The sequence below is a fragment of the Tigriopus californicus genome, chromosome 12, assembly GCF_007210705.1.
Source record: "Tigriopus californicus strain San Diego chromosome 12, Tcal_SD_v2.1, whole genome shotgun sequence".
Classification (NCBI taxonomy): domain Eukaryota; kingdom Metazoa; phylum Arthropoda; class Copepoda; order Harpacticoida; family Harpacticidae; genus Tigriopus; species Tigriopus californicus.
The window spans coordinates 6,123,642-6,136,679 of NC_081451.1; the positions used below are offsets into that span (position 1 = coordinate 6,123,642).

Consider the following 13,038-nt stretch of genomic DNA (forward strand, 5'->3'; position numbering starts at 1 on the left):
CTAAGTCTGTTCAGGAATTATGTTAAACCATACTGAACACCTTTGAAAAGGTAAGGAACATGATAACGGGCTGATTCTTTGGCTTGTCAAACTTTAGCACGCCCAAGGCTGTCGTAATATGTAACCATCTGTTGATCTCTGTCGCCCGTCAATTAATTGTTTTCCACTTGTTTTCGGGTCGTACGAAACTGGGATCAAGCCCATGAACCCGAGCAAAGCTCGGTCGCGCGTTAACCAACTGCGCTACAATAATCTCCATCTCCAGGTATTTTTTTTGCCGTTTTCTCAAAAAATAACTATTTAGACGTTTTCAATCCCAAGGGTAACATGTAGCATATTTTTTTCATTTTTTGGCAATTCAAGGTACCAAACACGTGAATTCGTAGATTATCGGTGCAAATCGACAGTGCCATGGTATCTAATTCAAAACATCATTGCCTCTAGCAGAAATATGGTTGGTTCAGCGAGAGGGATGACCATTGAACAGAATAGGAAGAAGATAAAAAAGGAGTGTTTTGTGCTTTTTTTAATGCAGCTTGGCCATCCATGAATATCACTAACTAGAGTAACTATGATGCAATGGAATTTTCTGCTATGGCAGTTTGGTGGTTGTGCTATCCACAGGGCGTTTCACAATGATCTGGAGTGGTCTCACAAGGTAACCCGCTGCAGTTTAGGGCAACAACATAGAATTTAGCTTTCAGCGTTTTACAGGTTTTCGAGAAATTTCAGAATGTGCATGAAGAATCAGGGCCATTACAATTTGTTTCAGAACGTTGGAGAATTTGACCCTTTGTCACTGACAAGTCTTTAAAACCTCTCAAAGTGACCCTCAAACATGAAGAAAGTTGAACATTGACTGATTGGTGCGAAATCTACCTCGAAGGGTAGGTGTTGATTAACTAGGTTTTTCTTAGGTCAAACCAATCCCATCCTGAGGAAGCTAACAATCCAGTCACACTGGAGTGATATTTTGTTCTCCATCTCGAGAACTTAAGTACGCAAAATGAAGCAAAAAGATGCTATCAGACCAAACTTTCAGAATTTAGTCCTGAAAGTTGAATGTTTTTCCAAGTGCAAGGGCGGCTCCGGGCTAAAAGACTCGAGTCTTTTGCCGGACTCGACTCTGGACCCGGCGAGTCTAGCAAAAAGTCAACAAATCAGAGGGCTCGCCCCAGCACTAGGAAAAACATTCAACTTTAGGGACTAAATTCTGAATTTTCCGCTCTTGAATAATTTGTATTTGCATTCATCACTCAATAAGGGAAAGCAAATTCACCTTGTTTATTCCAGCATGGTCAAGAAGTGTTGCTCATGAGGAGCACAATGGTCGGAAACGAGTAGACGAGTAGACGAATATCTTGTAGTATGTTGAATACTTGTTTTCTTTGCATTCAATGCAAAAAAGCTAATCTTGAGACCTTGATCTGTTTCTCTCCTAACTCAAATATCAGCACCGGAACGAGCAAATATGCTTTAGAAACGGGAAGCTAAGGCAACCGCAAACATGTCTGATGCTCGTGCTGATTTATTTGGAAGACCTTGCAAGTGCTACTCTTCGATGACGTAGTATCAACCTGAAAGGGAGTCTTATGGGTTTCCAGGATCAATTTCTCTGTCAATTGATTGTGCTTCGGGAGGAGGATGATCTAGCCATCAATAAGTTAAGACTGCTCTTAGCAATGCTTCTCTTCAATGACGTAGTATTTGCTTTCTTGTTATAAGGTGAAAATGAGCTATGGAAAAGAGTTGGACGACTGGGACACTCGCAATATTTGACACCATATAAAGATCACGATAACATCACAATTGCCTTGGGACCCTCTATTGGTTGGCTTGGGCTTCCTTGTACAATTGGCAAAGGACCTCTGGTACGTTGTTAAGGGCCTCGAACTCCCGGTACCTTTGAAACAGTTCCAAGGCTGTTGCTGCATCTTCAGTGGGATCATGGGTTCCCACCTGGATGATCTTGCCCAAGAAGTACCACGCCAAAAACTTCAACGAAAGCAACCTTCTATTGAGCAACTGGAACAAATGGACCGTGTCCACCACTTGTTCCACGGGAACGACAATGTTCAACATGTCAAAGTCGTTCTTGAGACCGTGTCCCACGAAGATGCACCCCACATCCACCAGATACCGGATTCTCTTGTACGTGGTCTTCATTGACGTCAAATATTTGGTGCTCGCAGTCGGATCCAGGTCACCGGGGTAGATTCTGGTGTACTCGGTGACGTGATCGAAAATCTCTTCCTGGCAAGAGATGTAATCGTCCACAAACGGCACTGAAACACGTCAAGAGATCGTAATCATTGAGAACCAGAGTGAAACCAAAGGGTCTAGCTCCAAATCAATGGCTTACCTCCGGTCATTGGACCCTGGCCCCGCAGACAGGTGACCCTTGCTCTTTTGGCAAGTCGGACAGTCCTCCAGCATCCATCTTCCCCCAGTGACTTCTGCTCCGGTTTCAAGGTCACAAACTCTGCATCCAAGGCTACCAAATCTCCAGCCGAGGGAACCTCGTTGACGTCTAAAGGCAAAAACGTCAGTGGCCAGCCATGGCCCCAAATTGGACTCAGGACCTCGAAACCGACGGAGGAACTGCTCAAAGGAACGATTTCGGGTTGTTTGGAGCTCACTCGGTTTATTCGTCGCGGGTAAACCAAGGAAGTTGGCACTTGTCAGTCCAGATTGATCCGCCGGGCCTCGGAGATGTTGATTGGATCAATGCTGAAGTCATTGAACAGGTACCATTGGCTGACCTGATGAATTTGAGAAAATAGCATTTTTCATCAACCACAATCATATCTGGTTGATGTTCACAACTTGAATCAAAAGACGGACTTGACTTACCGGCGATCCAACTCGAGCGTGATAAAAATCTCCCACGTTAATGCCGGCCACCACATTCAGGGCTTGTCCTGTCCCAGGATCAACGATCGTGCTACAAACAGTGTGTCTGAAAATGGGGAAAGAATTCGAATTAAAACGCACGCTAATTACGCACTTGGTGATATTCCGGCACTTACAATTCATATTGAACATCCTCGAGGATTTCCTCCCTCTCCAGAGGCGACAGCTCCTCGGAACCTCCCTTAAGATGGCCATTGGCCAATCGTCGCAGCGTTAACCGTTTGGGAATCCACGATTGGCCGTTCTCGTTGTTCCCTCCTTTGGAGCTTGTAACCAATTGTACGCACTGATCCCGCCAGAAGTCCAAACTGGTGCCTTGGTCCAGTCCAGTGTTCACCGTTAGCGAGGATGGCAAACACTGGATTTGGCGCCTTTGATTGGCCATTTGAAAATGACGACAGAGGCTGCACCAAGAAGGCTTGGTCCCAACGCAATTGAGGGAGGCCACAAGAATGTCCTCAAAGTGGGTCTTTTCGCTTCCCGTTGGATATTTCAAATTGCACACGTTGTCATTGTCATATTCCACACTGAGGCAGCCCTTGCAATTGGCACACTTGGTCATTTTCACGGCCTGAATTTCACATTGTTTGCCTAACAACCTATCGTCAGTGGCATGAAATTGTTCAAGCATGAATCGATTCCAGGCTTGAACCAATCCAATCATGGTGAATCCATCAATGGATGCAGAAGAATCTGGAAGCACTAATCCCAAAGCAAGGGCTACCTGACTTATGCGAACGGCCCGCTGAAAGTTGTTGGACTGACAAACAAAGCCCGGACTTTGATCCATCTTGTGGAACAAGAAGGACAACTCGCACACCAAGCACTGGTCTAAATTGCACGAGTGACTGAGGACCAAGCCACGAATGGCCTCTTGAAAGTACAATGCCTGGATCATGGCATTAGGAAAAGCATCAGTCGAACAGTCTTGCAGTCCACAGAAACCGGTGCGGTTGTATTGGTGGAAGTTGATTTGGGGCAGTCTCGACTTTCCGTATTGGATCACCACTTTCTGATATAGCTCAGGCACCTGATCAATCTGCGATTCTGGGCATTGCTGGATCCCAATCCATTCGTTGCTGACCCTACATTTCAAAGACATGTTTTTGAATTTTAGTTGGTTTAGCATACCTACATGTATAAGTACAAACCTTGTCTCATATTCTTGACCATTTCCTCTGATTTCATTGCGGTCAAATTTGAAGGTAGGTTCCTCCCGGTATTCGGTCCATCCAGGATATTCTAGGGAGCTTTGGATTTCGAAAACAGTGCTGGCCAAGTTTGAACTGGCACAATGTTGGTCTGTTGATAAAAAAGGAATGAATGAGCCACGTGAATGATATTACCTCAACATCCAAGCCATTTGGCTTGGAAAAGTTCCTTGGCTACGACATTTTACCTAGAAGTTTGATGCCTGATGGGTAATGAGGGCAGTGGACCAGAAACTTTGGTTTTGAGGCTGAAATTCGTGCATGGGAGAGTTGGCATCGAAAGTGGCCATATTGAATATATTATTAAAGAAGATGGGAATGGACAATGATATTCCAAAGTGTGAAGACAGCTTTTCGGGAGGTATAGAGTCTTTCAGATCTAGTTGGGAACTGACGCTCACTCTCCAGAAACGATGTTTCAGTGGCAGGCCGGCATCCGGCCGGTCAGCGCGCCCACTAGCTTGTGTGAACGGCGCTCACCCGTGCGCTCGGAACTTACTAGGGGTACCCAAGCCACAGCCAAACTAGTGGCATTGAATGGTCTGTGTAAACTAGATTAACTGCACGCGTTCACGCTATCATGCGCCCATCACAGATTTATAAATCAACATGAAGTTTTTCGCGAATCTGCTGCAAGCTATTCCGATCTACATTAAATTCAAGTCAACGTTGAGAGGTGCTTCAACCATTGTTTGNTTTTGGACCATCGAATAATATAAGCTTTGCTTTCATATTGAAAATAAGCCCTGAGTGTTTTTTTGTAAATCAACATGAAGTTTTTCGCGAATCTGCTGCAAGCTATTCCGATCTACATTAAATTCAAGTCAACGTTGAGAGGTGCTTCAACCATTGTTTGGGCATAACCTTTTTTGCTCCCATCAGCTACACGTCTTGTCCAGCAAATTGAGCAGTAAATCGGATCTGTACATATCTGTGGCGCCCACGTGCCAGATCTTCAATACAATGGGTCCCGAAATTGAGTTCCTCCTCTTGTAGTGGCCGTAAAAAACATTGGTCAGATAGGTGGGGCTATTAATTCTTGAGAATTGAAATGTGTCTCCAGCCTTTTTGTCTTTTTGTTAATAGCCTCAAAGTAACAAACTCCTTGTGGAGTAATAATCATGGGTTTTTGATTGGACACAAGTCTGGAGAGTTGTTAGGCCTATGACTTTCCGTTCAATAGAAGAAAAGTTTCAACCCATCTCAAGCCAGATCAGTAGCCAATCAAAACAGTCTATTTTTATCGCCGTCGTATTATATATTTGAGCAAGATTGGGAAAGAGGTTAGTTGTGCACTATAAAGCATTTGTGAAATATGAAAAATGATACAAAATTCACCAAACCAGGCCAGAGTTGATTTCTCCTCGTACTGTTACCGAATTACCAAATTCGTCAGCAACGAGGCTCATGACCCGATTAGAAAATACCCCTGGGGTTGGCGGTCAGTTTTTTCGCTCGTTATCGCTAACCATAGAAATCATTCCTAAAAGATAACACTTCAGGGTAATATATCTACTCGGAGTTTTTCTTCCTAGATTTGTATTTAGGTTGGTGGCATTTACCGACAAAGGCAAAATTTAAAGAGTGGAGAGAGCACCTGTTTTACATTGGTGACAGTCATGACATTTGTTTGAACATGATGAGATTGTGTTGATGGCATTCTTGAAGAAAAATCGAGGGTCATTATCATTTTTGAGAAAAGCGGCTAAACAATCTAGAGCTCTTTTCGTAGAAATGACGACGCTGTCGGTGTCATTGTCAGAATCTCATTCAACTTTTGAAAGACATCAAATCTTGAAATGTTGAACCTTTTTTGAAGGACACTTGGAATTTTACGCGACTCGTGCTTGAGTTTTTGGTTACATCAACCCCTCTTTTTATTGGAAACAAAAGATGAACAATTTGATGTGATTTGAATATCTTATGCACCTAAAAAACCGTTGTTTAACCTCAGGCTCCAATCCAAGCGTCGTCTACTAGGGGTGTGGTGACAGCTCAAAAATCATACCCAGGACTAGTTTCTGAATTGCTCTCAAATTTGATGCCATTGATGGATGGATGGATGATCACGTCTGTTTCAAGCATGAACAGGGATCATAAATGTTGGCACTTAAAACTTGATAAAATGTTTCAAAGCTCCTAGAAAAACGCATCATTGATCAAGTTGGTAACAAAAACGCCATCAATCTCAGCACTCTAATCTTAAAGAGTCAACCTATCAAATACAGTTATGTAATTAATCCTTATTCCCATCGGACACTCGCCCACGAATTTGACGTGGAAAGGATTAACGAACTCGTTTCAATAGCCATGGAATAATTTAACAACCATTTAGGGTGAAGATTAGGGGATTTAGTTATGAATACTATTTGGACAGGAAGCAACACAAGGGCTCGAAATAAGATGGGTTATGACTTTTTTGAACCGTTGAGAGTTGTAGCAGACCTCGTGGAGATGATTTTTGTCCGCCTCAGGGATTCTTCGGACGACAATTCCTCATTAACCATATTTTGGTGGTAGCGTCGTGGATCTTTATATATGACGGCTGAGCGTGCTTCGCTCAGCCAATCTCTTCTTGCAAATTGGACAAACGAATTGCTGCTTTGGTCTTTTTTCTACTAACTATTAACTAACTAAAATTGCGTTCGACTCGCAACTTGTTACAAGATACTTGGTGCTATCCGTTGGTAATTGCGTTAAGGGGATCCCTGTTTTTTTCTGACGTCCTAACAGGTCTTAGTGTTACGATGGGAATGATTTCGATTGCAACGAATTGAGTTTTACAAATTAGCTTCTCCTATCCATTCAATGGGCCGGTGCAAGCTGACCCCGTGCAGCTACAGCCTGCCTGTCCATCTCAGCTCAGCTTGCGTTAATAAGTTAATTTTCCGTTGGTTTTTGAAATCAAACCTACTAAGGCAAAACACCTGTATAACTCATTCTCTTCCGATAGTTAAATGCTGATGTGGAAACGTAGCTTTGCAAAAGAAAATGGTAGTATCTGATTCAAAATGTAGGGCAACGTTTTATGAGAATTTCAATGAAATGAAATAAATTGGAGGGATGAATATATTGCAATCACATATTTGTCCTAATATGGGACCACATTAAGTGAGGTTTTGCCCAATGCTGACAGGTGCTTGATTTAGTTGGTGGTGGTCATGCGTATAGACTCATTGACGTGGGAAAATCCCACTTTTAACTTACTGCGTTGTCTCATTCTAATCCAAAAGTGGAATTCCCAAGGGCAAACAGGCAGGTGCACTTATAGATGTGAACTTTGACAAATTCTAATAAATCAATCTTTGGAGAATATGTGGCCCTTTAGTTCTACGTAGATGCATGGTGACACTGTCAAACCAACCAGATATCTTCGCATTATCAAGATTGGGAAGAGAATTTTACAAGACATGTGTTCCATTCTGTTCAAGATTGAGAAATTGATAAACGCACACAAAAGAAATTCCTCCTCCTCCTCCTTGTAGAATGCAAGGAAGGCTCTATAAAAAAGATTTTGGTTTCACGTGCTCATCATTTCATCATTTTATAACCGTATGTGTCGCTTGTAGGTTTGCTTTGTTGTGGTGGATCTCTCGTCCATAAATTCTAAAAAACATTTCTCTACGCCCTTTTCCCTCTATACTTTTAAGGGCAGGGATATTCGAGGATCTACAATCTACAAGTTTTTCAAGCTCTCCAAGTTGCTGGGGTGGTCTTTCAGCCAATAAAATGCCTATTTCTTAAAACACAGGTACAAATGAGATTTCAATTCAATCCTTTTCTCAACTCTCGTCACTTTCAATGTAGAGTTTGTCTGAATTGGTACAAAACACATCGATAACTTGGTTTATTCGATTTTTTTTCTTGTTTTTTTCGAGTTCATAGTTTCACAGTAGATTTCTGGTGGGATAGCTTCGCCAAAATGGGTCATCATGTGTTGCTTCCAATTTGATCCAAGACATTCAAAAGTGAAACGAGTTTGTTAGAGACATTCAACATTTGATAACTTTGAATAGACTAAGGGGGACCAATAGTATTTACCTTTGTCTTTGCTTCTTGGGCCATTCTGCTTGGTTGTTTTTCGAGGGTCTGGTCGGCATTATTGGTATGCACAAGATCCTTTCGATTTATCATTTTGTCTTTTTATTTGGAAGATTTTTCGCTCAAGTGGTTCTAGCTTGTTCGATTTGGAGCCTCCGGTCGGCGCGAAACTCGCAAGGAAGTGGTAAAAGCTAAAGGGCGCGCTCGTAATTCTTGACGGAGCGCCTCGACTCTATTGAGCCATGCCAAAGGTATGGATTGAGATTCGTGTACAAAAGTACCCCGGAGCGTTGAGCATTTCTGACTTGACTGACATTACATTTTCCTGTTCTTCTGCCGTCCGACAACGAGAAATCCAAAAGAGTGGAAAGCCCGCTCACGAGCCATATTTATATGAGCCATATTCATTGGCATTTTAAAAGCCGCTTACAATTCATGTCTTCTAAGTGAAGAAAAATCGGTATATTGATCCTAGAAATTGATCTATCACGACATTTGTTGAACCATGCAAAGGCTGGCAGACAGCAGTACTTTGATCCAAGGCTAAAAGTTTCATCACCCTGGGTGATTTCTCGCATTCAGCGTGGTCAGCTTGGCCCATGATCGTGAGGCCTTACAATCCGACGGGGAGGCCATTTCCTCCTGGAGCGCTGGGGGCATTTGCTGTCTGATGTAGATAAAACTCCTCCATGTTTCGCCCTAGTATCTCCAAAATGTTCTCGAAATTGTCCAGAGCCATGTTGATGTGCACGGGTGTGTTGGTCGCTGACTGGGATCGTCGCCTGAAATCCTCGGCCAGGCACTGCTGCAGCTCCTAGTCTCAGAGCTTGCACATTGGCCAGAATGTGTTAGACAAACATGTTGCAGAAGAGCTTGCAAAGGTTCCGACCAAACATGGCATCCTTCACCTTCGGGAGTACCTCCCAGAGCACGTCGTCGTTCGGAATGAGCCCACAATGGACACAAGTCTGCTGCCGTCGTTGGATGTCCGGAGTGCCATGAATGACGTGAGCTCGTTGACGTGGAGGAGCAACAGGGGTATGGGCCACTATCCGTACAAACCACGCCCTCGGCATTGCGTGCCCCCTCTACCGTTTTGCCCAATGGGCAGGTTTGGCTTGACTGACTGATTTCCAACAATACCACTGCACAACGTCCGGATAGGTCAGGACCCTGGCCTCTGGGTCCTGACTGCAAAGATTGCACATTGCAGATTGCATTGACTGCATCTCCCCTCCATTGGTCATTCCCAGAATGAGACCAATACATGGAATGGTTAGATATTGCAATGCCTTTCTATATACCATACAATAGGAAAACGATTCTCGCATTAAGTATTATTGCATAGGATGAATTTACCAAAAAAGAGTCATTAGTTGCAATGAGTGACAAAAATATTCGAGAATAGTATCGATTGGGTATTAAACGGAGTAGTAAAGAAGGTATATTTACGGTGATTATAACTCATGTCCGCACTATCGGAACAAATCTATCAAAAACGTATCCTTTCGCAATCATCCATAAAATAGAGGAGATAACTGTTCAAGGCAGTGTATGACAAGAGTGAGAAAAACGACAATGATTATATAGGTACGTACACATTGTTCATATATACTTGTGAATGATCTTGAGGGTTCTGTCAATCAATTTGCTACGTTGCTTACAACTCATAGAGCCCTTTTCTCACGCTTTTCCCACTCTTGATGGTCTGAATGAACAAAATTTGGTTAATTGAGAGATTGATTGGCGCGTGAACTCGATTCAGATACAATTGAGCGCCGAAATTTGACGTTCTCCTGTCCAGAGCCACATTATTTCCGTCAAGAATTTCGCACTCCTTGTAATAGCGGCTCATTAATTACGATATAGATCCCGATTCTGTCGGATTATTCATGTCGTCCGCTGTTCTACAATTGACTACCAATTCAAGGTTGCCGATTTGCAGCCAGAACTTGTTTCAACAAATAATGCGAGACAGTTTGGGTTGGACAAGTTCTGGTTAGATTACGATCAGTCATGGAGCTGTGAAATTCTTGACGGAAATGTTTGGAATCGAGGAAGACGTCAATGGTTTCACTCAGAACAACCACGTAGAACACGCTAAAACGTCAATCAAGATTAGTCTACATACTTTTACGGGAACACTTGAGCAACAGTTTTAAATTTGACATCAAATGAGTGTTCAATCCCAGACTTATGTAGCAGGTCTTCAAGGATTAAAAAGCTTTGGAATGTAAATTTGTGATGTATAATCCCCTGGATTGATTATTTTTTTTACTCTGGTTGTGAATGGAATGAAACTCTTCAAAGCTTGAGTTTATTGCACTGTATTGAAAGCATTGCGGTGAAGAGGATATATTGTGCAAGTTAACACCAAATATAGTGTTGCTAAAAGAATGGAGAAATTCTCAAGCCGAACTTTCTCAGGCAGTTATTGCCTTGATATCTTCAAAAACCATCATGCCTACCAAAACATTATCTAGCTGTATCCATGATTGAAATAGTTTGCTAAACTTGGATATCAAACTGATGGATCTGGTTTCCAGGTGATTGAAGAAATTTGGGGCAATCGCTTCAACATAGTAATGTACACTAAATGCTATCCAGGAAAGGATACCTCTTGATCATTTCATTTGAAAAAAGGTAACCCAGAGCGACACATCCAATGAGTCATTATCAAATACTTTCATTGCGAAAAAAATGGAATACATTCTAGGACAAAAGGACGCCTCTAGATTAATGCGTCTTAAACACTAAAAACCATAAAAACTCAATTTACTTCGTAATAAATTTCCTCCGCATACCAATTTTTAGCATTACTAATAACAAGCGTTGGACAGGAAACAGATACTGTCAACGTATCTGCGGAAGACATATCTTTGCCTTCTGTATTTTTCTTCACGTAACCCTGTTTTACATGGACAGACTTTTGATGGGACTGAGTCTCAATTTGTTTGGGGGCCGTTAAATGCTTCATCTTCGTCAAAATTGCCCTTGGCACTTTCATCTGGTTGTATTCTCATGTCTCCGCCCTTCATTAACCTGGCTTTTGGCCAATCCATAAAGACCTTAACTTGCCCTTTTTCGCCATTGGTCAGTCTCCTTTTCTTTCTCAGAGTCAGTAGCCAATCAAAAAAGTCTTGCTCGTCCTACTACGGCAATTTCTCAACCTGAATAAAGAAAAAAACTTGCACCGAAAGAGGATAAACATTCGAGGAAAAATAAATCTGAAAATACTGCCATACACATGTAGTCGTGTCTATGCATATGATCCTATCTATTTGATTTTGAGTACAACCTGGTTATCATTGAATCAAGACAAGAATCAAGTCATATTCTATCCAAAGTAATAGCTCAAATAATTTATTATCAAGTAATCCCGTGTTCCAATAACAGCAACCTATTTCGAAGGACTTGAACCGCTTCGTGACAATTGGTGGTCTTGATCCGTTTCCGCAAGGACCTGACAAGTTTCTTCCGATACTTGTCGGGGGCAATGATATCGGGATCGCCTTCGAGCACGCCCCGGAAATCCGAGGGCAGAGTATCCATCATCTCCTGGCTCACGTCCATGCCAATGTGAGTCTCCATGTGTATCCTCAAGTTGTATCTGGAATTAGAATTCGATAAAATACGGTCAAACGTGCACAAAAGAGCCTAGAGCCCAATTGAATTTAAGGGGGTATGCTATCTCAATCCAATTTAGAATTCGAACTCAACGTACCTTTGAACGTGAATTCCAGGACATAGAGGGCACTGATGACGGCTCGTTTCGTCGTGGATCTTCATATGGCGATAGATGGAATTTTCGTCCCCAAAAGCTTTCCAACATTTAAAACATATTGCGGTGGGCTTTTTTGTTTTTTCGTCCACAACAATTTCGTTTTGCTCTGCAAAAAGGGGTAGATTAATGTCTACATATTCCTCTAACTCGATCACGAGGTTTCAAGAGGAATGTCTCTTTAAACTTGACAATCGCAAATCAATTGAAATACCCTCCAGTTCAAAATGAAGAAAACTCACCATTCACCAAGTAAAAGACGAGACTGCCTGGACACTTTCTTCTGGCTCGTCGTTGGCCCACCACAATGGACATTACCTCTTCTCGGACAGCAGGTTCCAGGGGCGCCTCAGGAGCAGGGACCAATTGAGCGGGGACAATTGGATCCGGCAGCAGTTGTCCCCCCAGGTCCTCTCTTTGGTGCTCTGATTGAGTCTGAGCCATTGGAACGATGGGATTTCGGGCGGCTCCATATTGGGTCATGAAATATTCCATGAGGAACTTAAACTGCAACCCGTGGAAGGCTTGCATCCAGGCTTGTTGCCCTGGAAGCAAGGGATGAAGGTTCCAGGGGTTGATCAAACCATTGAGGAATGGCACAGAATGATTCTGAGCAGGTGGCGCCCCTTGTTCCCATTCCAATCCTCTTGGTTCTTCTGTTGCGACCACAAGATCAACATTGGGCGTGCTTGCAGACGCCTCAGAAGCTGCCCTAGCCTGATAAATCAAGTTTTGGAGGTTGCAATTGATGAGGCTCATCTTGAACTGATTTGAAGGCAACGGGAAGGTACACAAAACGGAAAAGGTGGACTAGTGTGGAATTGTTGTGATTGATAAGCTCACAACAAGAAGGCTGAATTGGATAATTATACTACAGAAATGGTGTATTTGTCGAGCTGACGAATTCTAATTGATGGCAGCACAAGAACAAGTTGTTGGTGATTGACGACGGGAGCGAAAATGCTAACGTTAACCCCAAGGATCTTCGTGAACTGAATGATGGGTTGCCTATAGGTACTAGTTCCTTTTATACCTTAAAGCTCTGGGCTGTGCGCTGGTGTAGCCTGGGTAGCCTAGCGTGCGCCCTTCACC

At 42.8% G+C, this 13,038-nt stretch overlaps 2 protein-coding genes across 3 annotated transcripts; both read right to left on the reverse strand.

The window, feature by feature from the left end:
* Positions 1–1,311: 1,311 nt before the first annotated feature.
* On the reverse strand, positions 1,312–3,832 carry LOC131891771 (PAN2-PAN3 deadenylation complex catalytic subunit PAN2-like). 2 transcript variants are annotated; one of them, XM_059241433.1, is made up of 4 exons: positions 3,030–3,829; positions 2,854–2,959; positions 2,363–2,762; positions 1,312–2,285 (listed from the first exon to the last, which is right to left on the reverse strand). In XM_059241433.1, exons 3-4 carry the CDS (start codon positions 2,370–2,372, stop codon positions 1,825–1,827), a joined length of 471 nt encoding a protein of 156 aa, XP_059097416.1. In that variant the 5' UTR covers positions 2,373–2,762; positions 2,854–2,959; positions 3,030–3,829; the 3' UTR covers positions 1,312–1,824. The 2 variants fall into 2 exon arrangements, with proteins under 2 accessions (XP_059097416.1, XP_059097415.1); XM_059241432.1 differs by lacking the exon at positions 1,312–2,285 and having other exon boundaries at positions 2,369–2,762; positions 3,030–3,832.
* Positions 3,833–11,292: 7,460 nt separating this feature from the next.
* Positions 11,293–12,907, reverse strand: LOC131891842 (uncharacterized). The gene is made up of 3 exons (XM_059241515.1): positions 12,189–12,907; positions 11,890–12,055; positions 11,293–11,775 (listed from the first exon to the last, which is right to left on the reverse strand). Exons 1-3 carry the CDS (start codon positions 12,703–12,705, stop codon positions 11,535–11,537), a joined length of 924 nt encoding a protein of 307 aa, XP_059097498.1. The 5' UTR covers positions 12,706–12,907; the 3' UTR covers positions 11,293–11,534.
* Between the last annotated feature and the right edge of the window lie 131 nt (positions 12,908–13,038).

Coding starts and splice junctions, on each gene's coding strand:
- LOC131891771 (XM_059241432.1), bottom strand. CDS start 3,811: ATGATCCAGGCATTGTACTTTCAAGAGGCCATTCGTGGCTTGGTCCTC. Junction 2,960..3,029: donor GAGGATGTTCAATATGAATT/GTAAGTGCCGGA, acceptor CCCCATTTTCAG/ACACACTGTTTGTAGCACGA. Junction 2,763..2,853: donor ACGCTCGAGTTGGATCGCCG/GTAAGTCAAGTC, acceptor CAAATTCATCAG/GTCAGCCAATGGTACCTGTT.
- LOC131891842 (XM_059241515.1), bottom strand. CDS start 12,705: ATGAGCCTCATCAATTGCAACCTCCAAAACTTGATTTATCAGGCTAGG. Junction 12,056..12,188: donor CGTCTTTTACTTGGTGAATG/GTGAGTTTTCTT, acceptor CCCTTTTTGCAG/AGCAAAACGAAATTGTTGTG. Junction 11,776..11,889: donor CCTGGAATTCACGTTCAAAG/GTACGTTGAGTT, acceptor TTCTAATTCCAG/ATACAACTTGAGGATACACA.